Here is a 13857-nt window from a genome sequence, read left to right as displayed (position 1 = left end):
GTGCCTGGCGTGCTCTGGTCCATGGGGTCACGAACAGTCGGACACGACTAAACGACTAAACAACAACAACATACATACACTAATTTGGTGTTAACCATATCCTACATACCAGCCAGGAGATATTATCTTTTCTGGGCTGTCATTAGAAAGCAATACACAAAACGTTCTTAAATCTTAGCTACCGTATGTTCACAGATCTTGACTACCATATATTAACTATCAGTTGAATCTTAGAAAAGTCTCCATAGACTTTATTTGACTATCATCTTCCATTTGTAAAAAGACTGCAAGAGGTTCTTTTTTAAAAAAAGCCTCCTGGGAAGCATCTAACATAATTAAGTCAAGGCTGTGGGAAGTTATCTAATGTGTTTTAAAGTTGAAACTTAGACAAGAAAGAAGCAGAGAAAGATGGTGACACAGAAGATAGGGAAGAACAGAGTTGGCAGAGGGCAGAAGAACATAGCAAGAGAGTCAAGCCATTGGTCCATTTACCTTAGTTCTGTCTATAGTGATTGGCAAAAGCTCCCCAGCATGGATGGGGAACATTTTCCACCCTGAGGGCTGAATTCTGTTCTGGGAAATCATCCAAAGACCACACACCAGTGCATGGTGGGGCAGAAGTGGAAGTGAGCAGAGCAACGATTGCAAATTTTACCTTTGTAGGATAGGCTAATTTCTACAGACATTCTTGCAGCCCTCCCTTTTCTCCATCCAGACATGCAAGAGGCATTGTCAGAGTTCAAGGATGTTCCAGGCAGGCAAGCACATCCAGGGTGTGAAGCCGGCCAGCTGGAAGGCTGCTGCTGCTGCTGCTGCTGCTGCACATGCATAAATTGGAATGAGAATTTCTCCAAAAACAACCTCAACAACAGCTAAAGCAAAGTACACCAAGACATGACAAGAGTCGCAAGTTCTCCATATATTACACAGTGAATGCTCAACTAATGTTCATATCCAGGTAAGACTGTTCATATCTCCTAGCTCTACCTGGACATGCTGGGAACTAAACAAGGGACATTTGCACACAAAGCTTCTGTTTTACTGTTTATACTTGGCAAGAGGGATCTCAGCTGTCTGGTTTCCAGAGAACAGCAATGGGGAGATTTGGGCCTTTCATTCTGGAAGGATTAGCTGTGGTGTCCTCTTATGAATGAGCAGTTGTTCATACAGATCACCCCACCCCAACTTTAAATGTGAGGCAGGCCGTTTCATCCCTTGCACTTACACAGGCTTTGGAATTCTTTTGTATAGCAGGCACACTTGGTCATTATTCTCCCAGCCTTCTGGAAATATTGAAATTATTTTGCTTTGGAGACCTGGGGGTGGCAGTAGGGTGTGTAGGTAGGTAGAGAGCTTGTGCTTTTCTCAGTCAAGTTCTGTCATTATGATTGCTTTTTATTATATTTGATCTGTGTTTGGAGTTTGCTCTTTTTTTGGAATGCTACTTTTTGTGCCAGCAGGAAGGTGGGTTACAAATATAATATAATATAGAATTCATACAAGGTTATTGATATTCACATAACTCCCAGGAAGAACAGAGTGAAGCTATAAAAATGCAGCCTACAACACAGAAATGTTGTGCTTAATATCATGCCTAGCAGCAAACATACACAAGACGAAAGCCAATTCATCAGATATCCCATCTGGGAATAACTGTATTGGGGGCAACAAATAATACAAGGTGAAAGATTACAAGGGAGCAGAAGAAAATGGAATACCACATTGAAAGGAGCAGGATGAATGGAACAAAGCAGAAGAAATATCAGCAGCAGAGTCAACAATCATGTATTCTCAATAACAGAGAGCATATTGTAATGCAAAGCAATTCTATACGTGATGACAGGAGTGCTCTGTGTTGAAAAACAGAGCTGCCCTAGCAATGTATAAAGAAGGAAGAGGGGATCTGATTTGAAATTGCAAAAGGGGTTTGCAAGTTGCAAAACCTTCCCATTGTCTATGGTTCACATCCCTACTGTACTTTCCCTTAGATAGTTTCCAGCCAGGCCAAATTATTTCTAGTATTAAAGTTCGGCTGAGGGAATAAGTGCTTGAGGATAATACCTGTGGTTAGGTAAGCCACTGTAGAGAGGAGAATCTGTTCTCTTCACTATGCACCCCTTTCAGTGTTGAAATCAGACCTTCGTTCCTTCTTTCGATAAGGATGGGACATTAAACAGGCAACATTACATGCATATGTTGGATGATTACTTAACTGGACTGATGGCTTAACATGCCCCCCTCCTAATCCATTATTTTATGTATAAACTGACTGAGCATGTGCCTGTGGAGATGCTATAGCAAAATCGGTCTTGACAGTAAAATATATGAGGGCTGTTAACCAAATGTATGTTGTGAAAACTGTTCCCTAAACTGCCAAATGTTGAGGATGAGGATTTATCACTATGCAGCAAAAAGTGGTGCAGAATCCCAATGAGAACGTTTTCAGGCACAGAAGTTGATGGAGGGGAAACAGTGATCTTCAGAGTGGTTGGCATCCATGTGCAGAACAGCTGACTGCACGAGGAGGGGGAGCGCGAGAGGGAGAGAGGCCAAAGTCATCTGTTACTGTGACTGCAAGAAATAAAATCTCCCGAGATCTCTGTTTCCAGAGTTTATGTATTAAAAAAGAGTGAGGAAGCACATAAAATAATTCAGTCTCAGCAAACCTGCACATTAAATTTATAGTCCCAGTTAAATGAATATTGCATATAATCTAAATGAATGATAAAAACCAAAAGCTGGAATGTGGACTTTGTGACAGCATACTGAAGATATTTAATTAATTTGCAACCTATTATTTGATTTGTTTAATACTAGTGGGGAGTTCGGGCACTGCCTGGGAATTGTTAGAAATCAAAAATATATTGTTGTTTTTAAATGGGTAGTGTAATTTGGTGACGCTATCTCAAGAGGCAGCCCAAACTATGTCAAGAAACAGGCTCAGACACATCAAAGTGATGTTTCAGTCCACCATCTTGAATCAAAATGGCACCTGGCACCTGAATGTCAATGAAGAAAGCCCACCCTCATCTCAGGAACCCTCATACCAGGTTTAGCAATGATATCTTGAGAGGCTGAGGCATCCCAGTCAGATACAAGGGGTGCAGATAATAAAATTATTACCATTATTATGATTATTAGGCACGTGAGCATCTAGAAAACAAACAGACAAACCGCTTTCCAAAATATATACTATAATATAGTTTGGTGGGCTTTGTCTTTAGTTTGGAACAGTCCTAAAATACAGGTGGGTGAACAGTGCTTCCAGAGGCAAGTGGGTAGAATGGGGTGGGAAAACACTCCTCTCCCTGCCAGCAAGGACCCCATTACCCCAAGTGGTGGTGGGCTTCCTTTCCCTTGGGGCGGACTTTGCTAATAGCCATCCTGAGTAAGGACAACATTGCTGCAGTCATCCACCAGCTCAGAGGTTGAGTCCTCTTCAGTATCTTCATCTCCCAAGCCTGATAGAGGTCAACAATCAGATGAGCTCCCTTTAAGTACTTAGCCAGCTCCTCTAGGGAGGTGGAGTCAACCATAGGACACACCCTGTCAGCCTATGAAAGGATTCTGCTTCCTTCAGAAGCAGACAATGTATTTCCTGCAGACAATGTATTTCTACAGCTATGAAAGCAGGACACAGCTTCACTCAATGGAGCTATCCAAGTTCCTGCTTTTCTTTGACCTTTGCCTAAAAGAAACTCTGAATGGACTTTCCCTGTCTTGATCGGCTCTTGCCTGCTGTGACTTGATCTTGTTCACTTTTAACTCAACTTTACTTGTTTGATCTGACCTTGCCTTTTGTGCCTTGATTTCACCTGTGAGTCTCAATTGCCCTTACAAGAGATTACCGGTAACTGTTGGCTTATACTAGCTAGACTGACTTAGAGAAATGTGTGACATTAAAGATACACACACATTTGAACAGTAATATAGTGCCCTATTTAAGTTGCATATGATCTTTTTCCTTTACGTTATCAGGCTGAGCATCATCCCCCCGCCCCCTCACAATATTCCAGCTAAAGACTTTTGATGTCAAATCGGTGTCTCTGGCTTCATGGAGTCCCATATAATTTTTTAGGGGAAACGAAATATGCTATACTTCAACAGTCAGAACCAGAACAATACACCCTTTCCATGACCTCACTTTAAAAGGGGGGGGAAGGGAGGTACATTCTCTGCTGTCACACAGACAAGTCCTGACACTATTCAGCTGTATGAGCTTCTTATTCTTTACTTTCAGAACAATCAGCCAGGCTTCTCCTTCCATCAGAGTCTCAATGAACTTCACATGATTTATGGGGATAAAAAGGCAGAATATTTAAATGTAAGTCAAATTAATGTTCACAGTCATGACAGATTCTTAATGCAGAGACGCTAAAGCCATCAAAACAATAATTAAAATATAAATTTTCTCTGCTTTTTAACACTGAGAAACAAATACAGTTAAACAATACTGAACTAATAAAACAATAGCTTTCCATTAAAAGGAAGGCACCATGCAGTAATTAGCTCTAGCACATAATTACTAATTGTGTTTGCCCTTGGCATTATTGCATAGGTCACTTAAAATATTCTGTACTGAGAGGATACCACCCAGAATCAATAGCCTCACACCCTACAAAACGGATTGGAAAGTGTTATTTACTAATAGTGTGTTTTACAGTGCCTTCTGTTGAATGCCAAAGTCATTTGGGAGAGGTAAAGGTCTGAGTTCTTTGTGAAATGAAAATGCCATACACATACACACACCTTTTTTCTAAATAACAAAAAAACACAGTTAACATTTATATTTAGGCTTCTACCAGCATAAATTGCTTTTTGCCAATATCATCTGTAGATTCATAAGAGATGCTTTCTGCCATACTGAGTTATTATTATTGTAATTCATGTCTTTCTAACTAGACTGCCCCTGGGCTGATTCAAGATGCAACAGTAACTGTGAAATATGTTTCCCCATCAATTTTGAACGTAGTGATCTTATGAAAGAAGCTCCATGATGAGGGAAGGCTACAAGTTACTATTTTCCTGAAAGCTGCACTATAATTGCTGGGCCAACCAAGTAAATCCATAGGTTAAAGAGTCCTGTGGATTGAGGTTAACTTATAGGTTAAAGAGTCCTGTGGATTGGCTTCTTGGTTATCAAAAGTTCCATGCACCTTGAATTTTTGTACTTTTCGCCTGCAAGATTTAATTCAGATGCATTTAAGTGTAGTAAAAGCTGTAGTACTTGCTTGTCCATTCAAAATAATAACAATCATATTACTGATGTATGGTAACAGGAACCACCACAGGGCATGTGCAATTATTTTCCACAAAGCTACTTCTACTAAGATAGCAAAATACCCATGTAAATGTTTCCATTTCACATGGCTCACATTATAGGATAGCAAGAGAATAATCTACATGAAAGCAATGCTATGTCAGGGAGGGTGGAAATTAAATGGCATGTGTAGCATTAGTGTGTTAATTTAAGTGGCTCTGCTAAGAGTAAAACTTACTTCAATACAGAAGAAGAAGAGTTTGGATTTGATATCCCGCCTTTCACTCCCCTTCAGGAGTCACAAAGCGGCTAACATTCTCCTTTCCCTTCCTCCCCCACAACAAACACTCTGTGAGGTGAGTGGGGCTGAGAGACTTCAAAGAAGTGTGACTGGCCCAAGGTCACCCAGCAGCTGCATGTGGAGGAGCGGAGATGCGAACCCGGTTTCCCAGATTACATGACTACCGCTCTTAACCACTACACCACACTGCGTTTTTAAAGACACACATACCAAGGGGCAGCTCACACTGTATTTTTTCATTCAAGCCATCCTGACTTTTCCCAGGTACACTTTCAAAAGCCAAAAGAGAGTGTAAAACAGCAGATTCTGCACATATCCAACAGCAATTTCAATAATTTCAATATAAACGGTGACCTCCTAATTGAGAAGTCACCTTCCTCCAAGCAAGTACATACATTGGATTTTGGTTACTGGTATTTTGTAAACTGGCCCTCACAGCTACAAAACATTGGCTTATAAGTGGAGAAAGGGTGTATAATTAAGAAGTAATTGATGTTTGGATAACTAACAGTGAAATGCTATACATATTTGCAGAAATCCTATGGAGTTCAATGACTTCAACTTCTAGGTAAATAGAAGGAAGTTCCACTGAACTGACTGGGACTTGCTTTTGAGTAGACATCTATAGAATTGCACTGAACAGTTCCCTTCATTGATCAACGCACATTTCCATCCTACTCATGACCCTTGTTTATTTTGATGTTGTTTAATTATGTAAGAGGAGGGAGAGACAAAGAAAACTTTAAAAGGGGAACCTCTGAAGCATAACTGATATTTTTTTTTGGGGGGGAGAGGAGTTTTATTCCAGCACATAACCTTAAAAGCACTTCATTTCTGGAATCATTTCTTTCCACCTTTGGCTTTCACTCAAAGGCACAAACAGGCTCTTTCTCGGATGCTTAAATCTTTCACCTACAACCTCAGGAAATGCTAATTGGCAAAATAGAGGAAGAAAATACCCCTTTCAACTTATAGCAACACATTTGCATATGCCATTAGATGTCACTGAACTATGTAACCAAAAGGTACTACCAAGTAATGGCTTATGCAAATCAGGAGTGAAGATAACAGGTTTCTTGTTACCCCACAGAGGCTTCAACTTGAAATCCTGCTTCAAAACTTTACTGTCTACAAAGTACTCTTTAGAACAGGACTGATCTCCTCCTTTCAGCTTAGAGAAGATTAGCTCTTGTAACTGGATTTTTGAGAAATCCAGGGGGAAAGCTGGATTTCGTCTTTTTAGACCTCGGGAGGAATACAAGAGATCAAGCTTTGCCATTTGCTTTACCTGACATAAAAGAGGCAGGCTTAATTAAAATGTGTGGGTATTTTGCAGGTGCACATCAGGGATGGTATAGTACATCACTAGCACAAATCAATGGATGCTTGCTTAGAATTCTCAGAGAGAGAGAAAGATATTTCCATAGCTACAGCAATGCTGAGATCTGGAGCAAAATGCAAAGTTTGCCACAGACTGAAATCCTCTTCAGTTGTTGAGCCAAATATGCATGAACTGTGGCACCAACTGCTGAGGGAATGGAGAAGTTTGTGTACCAGTCATAGGAGCCAACTCCTAGGGGCCAAGGTCCCTTTGCCCCCTCATAAAATAGTTGAGGCCTCCCCCTCAGTTGATGGGCATTGCCATTTAAATGGTGTGTGTGTGTCCATCTTGTGATGGATTATGTGGGGTGGGGCTTACCTGGCCCCCCAATATTGCATTCAACTTGGCACCCCTTGTGCCAATCCTGCCCCAACAGTCCTGCATGTGCTGGTCATGTATGTCCCACCAATCTTCTCACACTGAACAAGAAAGTACGAAGGCTGAACATGCTTTGAGGCCCCTTTCAGACCTTCCCACTGCTGGAACAGACACAAACAAAACCTGCAGATTTGCAGATGGCTAAGGCCTCAGGCCTTCCTTGCTGCAAAGCCAATGGTCCTGAGATATGTGCTCTGCCATGATGAAGAACATCGCAGGGAAAGTGAGTTCCCCTTGATATTAAGGTTTCATTTTCAGGCAGTTGATAAACAATGTATCTGCAGCATGCTCATTAAAAATGAAATAGATAGTTATGAAGTACAACAGATAAAATCCCTTTTTGTTATAACTATAGTTTATCACTCCCTTAACAGGTTCTTGTTCAGTGCTTGAAACAAGTGGCCTGTAAATCAGATATTTATTGTTATTATTATTAATTATTTATGGTTCACCCTTAAAGTACACAGCACTCTGTAACTGCCCAGGACTGTGCCATGCTTACAACCACCATAAATAGTTTATTATGAATGGCTTCCTATAAAGCATTTATAATATGACTTTTAATACAACATGCGGCCTGTAAATTGTGTTAACAGATTGAAGAAGTGGAGATTTTGCCAAAGGGATGCACACTTTTCAAAGGGTGTAGTCTAATTAGTTTTCCTGCATTCATGGAAACGTGTTTGATCCAGTGGAGTCCTCCTCCAACGGAAGAGATTCCATTGTTGCCACTTTCCCCTGCAGCCTCACATGCCACCTTCCCCTCTGTTCTGGAGAGCCCTGCAGCTCTCTGCAGCTGATTTACACCTCCCTTCTTCACTAGGAGAGGCGCCCACTGTATTAATACACCTATAAGTGCCAACATCATAAATATAAGGGCACCAATGGCATGCCACCCTTAAGATTTGAATGCCAGGGTTTGGCTAGATGAAAATCACCTAGGATCTCCCTGCTGTTAAATATCCTTCCACTTAGGTTTGTGAATTCTGGGGAGCTATTGTACATATGCACCTATGAGGCTTGGAAGCAAATTGATAATTTACAGACTTATTGTTGGGGGAAACAGTGGTCAAATGTTCCACAGCTTTCCCAGTCTCCCCCGTGACATTGCTAGTGCTGTATGGAACACAGGAAGCTGCTTTCTATTGAGTCAAGGTAGGTTATCAAGGTAGGCATCAGGTGGGACTCTCTGGGAGTGCATTCTACAGCCAGGGTGCCACTACTGGAAACATCCTCCATCTAGTAGCCATTCACTGTACTTGGTAGGGGAATCACAATAAGAATGTGCTTTACCTCTGAACCACAGCCCTTCCCATTTTTCTGTGGCTAGAACTCTACAGATCTGGAGAAACAAACACACCTAACCAAAATAAAATAAGACTTATGTACTCATATTTACATCACCAGATAAAACTTGGTGCAGGAGCACCCAGCAGGGAGGGCATTGCTGAACACCTGGCCTCCTGGCAACAGCATCACTGTCACTTACCTGGAGAGAAGGAGGGAGGAGAGGCTAGAACAGTGTGGATGCACTGGTACAGCTAATCCAGCACTCCTACTGGTGCACCCAAACAGTGCCAGGCTCCCCACTGCTTCACCCCTCTTCCTTCCAGTAAGCTGGAGTGACACTGCTGCTGGGAGGCCAGGTGTGTGGAACTGACCCTCCCCACCAACTGCCCATCTCAGTGAACCCTGAAAGATGTATAGTGTTCAAAACTCCGTTTGCATATGAAGTTTCTTAGGAAACTTCAGTAAGGACAGAGACAACTGCACATATACATTCAGCACACAGATCTGATCCCAACTTTGTGGCCAATGCTTCTTAACACAGGAGCTCCTGATGTATATGCGAAAACCTGCACCCTTTTGGGTTTGTTTCCCCCCCAAATGTTACAGATGAACACCTCTGGTTTGCTTGCAGTCTTTATGAAAACAAATTGCAGGTTTACAATTGCAAATCTTTCTACAAAATGTAAACGGCAAGGGTCACAGAGTCCTCTGTTTAATAAAGACACCCATACATAAAACAGACAGTCTTTCCTGATCTGTTTTCTAGCTGGAACAGGAAAAAGGAGTTTGTCCTCATGAAATTTTCAGATGTTTTCCTTGACTTGAGATGCCTAGACAAATAATTGGATAAACCTCTAGCTTTTAATGCGGTGATCTGAAATCCTTCTCTCCCTTTTTCATTTCATTATAAATCAAATATATAGAAAAAGTGATGCATAATGAAGGAGTTGTAGGTAGGATGAATCTGTGCATTTTATTTTCCATTGTTCCGCAACAAAATCTCACAATCACATATTATTTGCTTGTTTAGAGGAACATGACACATTATGCATGCCCTCAAATATAGCTACATAATGTCCTACAGTGATACCTACCTGTGCTGTCATCATAAACAACCGTGACAGTTTTCCACTTGAAGAACTGCACAAGGTCAAGGATGGCGCGGCTGAGTGAAGAGAAATCTGGATAAAGACTGACATAGAATGAGTCTTTGTTGTCTGAAACCTGATGCTTCCAGCGTGTCTGTATATGTGGAACCCCTAAAGCATTGCAGATAGATTGCACTGCATTAGCCGAAGAGCTATGTGAAGGTCCAAAGATAGCTGCTACTCCAAGAGAGAGCTGATCACAAGCTGAAAGGAAAGGAAAGTATGATTAACAGTGTGCAGAGAATAACACACACAGTGATAGTTTTTTCAGGCAGTCATCTGCTCAAGCAGGCTTGCTGTTGATGCAGGTCTCTCTCTACAGGCAAAGTACAAAGTAACTACATTTTGAGAATACCGTATTTTGCGCCCCATAGGACGCTCCGGCCCATAGGACGCACCTAGTTTTTTTGGGGAAAAAATTATTCCCCCCCCCCAGGTGCGGGGCTGGAAGAACCAGGTCGGGGAACAGTGGGAAGGCACGCTCTGCCTCCCCGCTGTCCCCCGAGCTTGTGGGGCTGGCGATGGGGAGAAGTGCGCTGATCCCGGGACTGCAGGCAGCTCTGCGCCGCCATCCGGAGCGGGGCGGGACGTCGCTCCCCGCTCCCGGTGGCCACGCAGAGCTGCGCTGATCCCGGGACTGCAGGCAGCTCTGCGCCGCCATCTGGAGCGGGGCGGGACTTTGCGCCCCGCTCCGGATGGCGGCGCAGATCTGCCTGCAGTCCCGGGACTGCAGATGGTGGCGCAGATCTGCCTGCAGTCCCGGGACGGTAGGCAGCTCTGCGCCGCCATCCGGAGAGGGGCGGGGCTTCGCCCCCGGCTCCCGGTTGCCACACAGAGCTGCGCTGATCCCGGGATGGCAGGCAGCTCTGCGCCGCCATCGGGAGTGGGGCGGGGCTTCGCCCCTGGCTCCCGGTGGCCGTGCAGAGCTGCGCTGATCCCGGGACGGCAGGCAGCTCTGCGCCGCCATCCAGAGCGGGGCAGGACTTAGCGCCCCGCTCCGGATGGCCGCGCAGAGCTGTGCTGAGCCGGGGACTGCAGGCAGCTCTGCGCAACACTCGGAGCCGGTCTCCCGAGGGTTGCGCAGAGCATCCTGAAGCCTGGAGAGTGAGAGGGGTCAGTGCGCACCGACCCCTCTCGCTCTCCAGGCTTCAGCGAAAGCCTGCATTCGCCCCATAGGACGCACCCTGATTTCCCCTTCATTTTTGGAGGGGGAAAAGTGCGTCTTATAGGGCGAAAAATACGGTATGTGCTTAAGTATTAAGTTAGAGATGTGCACATTGTGATCTGTCAGTGTCAACAGATCTCTGTTCACCTGTTGTTGTGGCTCTCTGGGAGGCTTAAAAAGGAGGCAGGGATTCTACCACAATCAAAACAGATGTCCATGGGGCTTAGAAGCTATCTAGTGTCCTTGCCAGCACATCCACTTGGATTTTGGCATTTTTGGTTCCCTTGGCTTCAAACATTTGCATGATCGGTTTTGTGGACTATAGGATCCACACTGCAAACTCTCGTCTTTGCTTCAACATTAGCTTTCTAACACTCAAGCTTGTTATTAGCTAACCCTTAGCCTTGGGGCATCATGTTCACAAACTGCTGTTTCCATTGCCTTACCTAGTCACCTGTGCATCCATAAAGACTAACCAGCACCACCCAGTTCTAAACATTTGCACAAGCTTATCTGCCTGGAGCATAATTTCCCTGACATGTAAAATCAGGGCTTTTGACAATGCCCTAGTACTGCAATTAGCACAACTCATTCTGTGCATTTATTGTCTGTATTTGTTAATACGATATGTAAGCTACAAATGCTCAGTGCATCTCAACCTGCACTAGGTATCACACAAAGAGAAAAGCGATGCGGTAGAAGAGTCCACCTTGGATTGCTAAGGAATTTGATATCTAGCTTGAATTATTTCCTTTTCACCTTGTGGAGGTGAATCCACCATCACTGTGGCTACATTTGAAGCCATTGAATATTGCTGCGGAGGGATCATTTTATTGATGTGCTATTTGCACATTTTAATGTGTCCATCTTTTCTGGATAAGGAGAATCAAGTTCAGTGAGGGTATCTTTATGCTACATTTACTCCTAAATTCCTTGCTAACTACATGATATCCATAATCTAGAAGAAATATCCAGATAGAGCCTCTTCCTAGAGAAATAATAATTCTGTCTTTGGTGAGAGGGAGAAGGCTGGTAGTTTTGTTTTGTTTTTAAATTAATTTAGCATTGAAATGCTGTAGTGGGGTTAGCCTCTTTCAGTAATAGTAGAAAGGAGTTGAAGTAAACAATACAATACAAAACAGTAAAAATAAGGCGTGCGGTGCTCTTTTCTATGCAGTTCATGCTGTGCAATACAGAACATCCTTCTATGATGTTTGAGTATAAGGCACAATTCTGTAAAAGTCATTGGACGCAATCCAATCTGGGTCCATTAGAAACCAGTGGGAAATCTGTCACAGATTTCAATGGGATACAAATTTCCCCATGAAGTTTGCCGCTTCTAAGCATGGGCACGCACTGTTGTAACTACTAAGCATGAACTTTTTTTGAAGTGCATTGTTCACTAATGCATCTACCTTTTGTACCTGTAATAAAATGCTACGAGATGGAACCTGTAACAAGCAGTGATAGCTGGCAAATTGTTCCCTCCCAGTAGACTTTTAAAGAAACCCCATGAAAGGCACATTTCTTCTGCATGTGGCTTACAATGATTCTATTCTAAGCTAACAGTGTGATCTTAAAAAAAGTATTAACAAGAATTTTGATTGCATTTCCAGCATTCTTAGTTCAAATGACATCTTCAGCAAATTCTGCTCTTGCCCAGGGATTTTTCATCGGTATGGTGCTTTTAAAATCTAATTAATTTCCCATCTGTACTCCATTCCAGGCATCCAGCTGATGGGCAGTCTGATATACAGCCAAATTAAAACTTATTGCAACAGCACTATACCAGCTGAAATCAAAGTATGTGGAGTGATTTAACTGGGTTGAGGTCTAAAATAACAATACTTTTGATAAGAACATTTGCCTGGTCACTAAGCATGAGCTACTGCCCCAGCTGAAAACATCAATATGGTTGTTAAGACTTCTGTCACAATAAAGGCACCATGGTATCTGAACTATCCACCTTTCCTTTCTAACTTCTTCCATCTTATAGAAATGCCCGGCAAAGATGTACTGCTGTTTTGAAGCTATGCAAACTACACTTATGAGAGTGGGCAAAGTGTGGGAATTGTGCCAAGGAGACCCGGGGCAACAACCCCTTCAAGTCAAAAAAAGTCAATGTCTTCCTGCCTCAGGTTCCCATTCCTCAATAAAGGGCATCAAAAGCCTGTCTCACAAGACTGCTGTGAAGATGGAAGAAATAATTACTTTCATTGGCATGGCTTTCAGTCACTGATAATGTACCTTGCTCTACTTTGTTGTATGTGTATGCAGGCCAGGAGGAGCCCAGCATGGGACTCTCACTAACAGACGTCTGTACTCATGGCTTTTGCCTCACCACTGCTATAGAGATCAGTGCCAGCCATGAATTTTTATACGAGACAAGCGTGTGGGGGCCAGGGCTGCACAACATAAGCACAATGTAAGCACACCATGTGCGCACACCACGGGGTGTGTGCACAGCCACCACAGAATTTTGGGAGGCACTAGCCCCCTCCTTGGAAATTTGAGGGGGCCTCACCCCCCCCCCCATGGCACCTATGACAGGAGAAGTGCACAGAGCTGCAGTTAAGAAGCATACTAAGGTGGGCTTGGCTTCTGTGATGTAACCAATGAATGGGGAAACCAAGCACCCATTGGCTAACCTCTAAAAGCAGGAGGGAAATCAGGCCTTGTGGCTAAATGTGGCCCTCTAGGCCTCTCTAACAGGCCTACTCCAGACCATGCCCCTCCACCAAGCCATGTCTCACCTCTCCAGACCGTAACCCTCACTGGTCCTCCTCTCTATTTTTGAGTGCTTTATTCCGGGCTGGAAACCCTCACTGGTCCTCCTCTCTATTTTTGAGTGCTTTTTTCCGGGCTGAAATGTGCTGTTGAACTTTGATAGTGCCCCGCAAGGGTGGGTAGATATGTATGTATGTGTGTAGAAAC

The 13857-nt window shown here is 43.4% G+C and overlaps 1 protein-coding gene across 4 annotated transcripts in view; it reads right to left on the bottom strand.

The window, feature by feature from the left end:
• The window catches only part of GRIK2 (glutamate ionotropic receptor kainate type subunit 2), a 440357-nt gene that overhangs the window by 256907 nt on the left and 169593 nt on the right, over positions 1 to 13857 (bottom strand). For all 4 annotated transcript variants that reach the window (XM_083497629.1, XM_083497626.1, XM_083497628.1 and 1 more), the window contains exon 4: positions 9705 to 9962. In XM_083497629.1, coding sequence (XP_083353755.1) covers positions 9705 to 9962 — 258 coding nt within the window. The remainder of the gene's footprint in view (positions 1 to 9704; positions 9963 to 13857) is intronic.

This window comes from Podarcis liolepis (genome assembly GCF_965112155.1).
Source record: "Podarcis liolepis genome assembly, chromosome: 3".
Lineage (NCBI taxonomy): Eukaryota > Metazoa > Chordata > Lepidosauria > Squamata > Lacertidae > Podarcis > Podarcis liolepis.
This window is presented reverse-complemented; position numbering and strand designations above follow the sequence as displayed.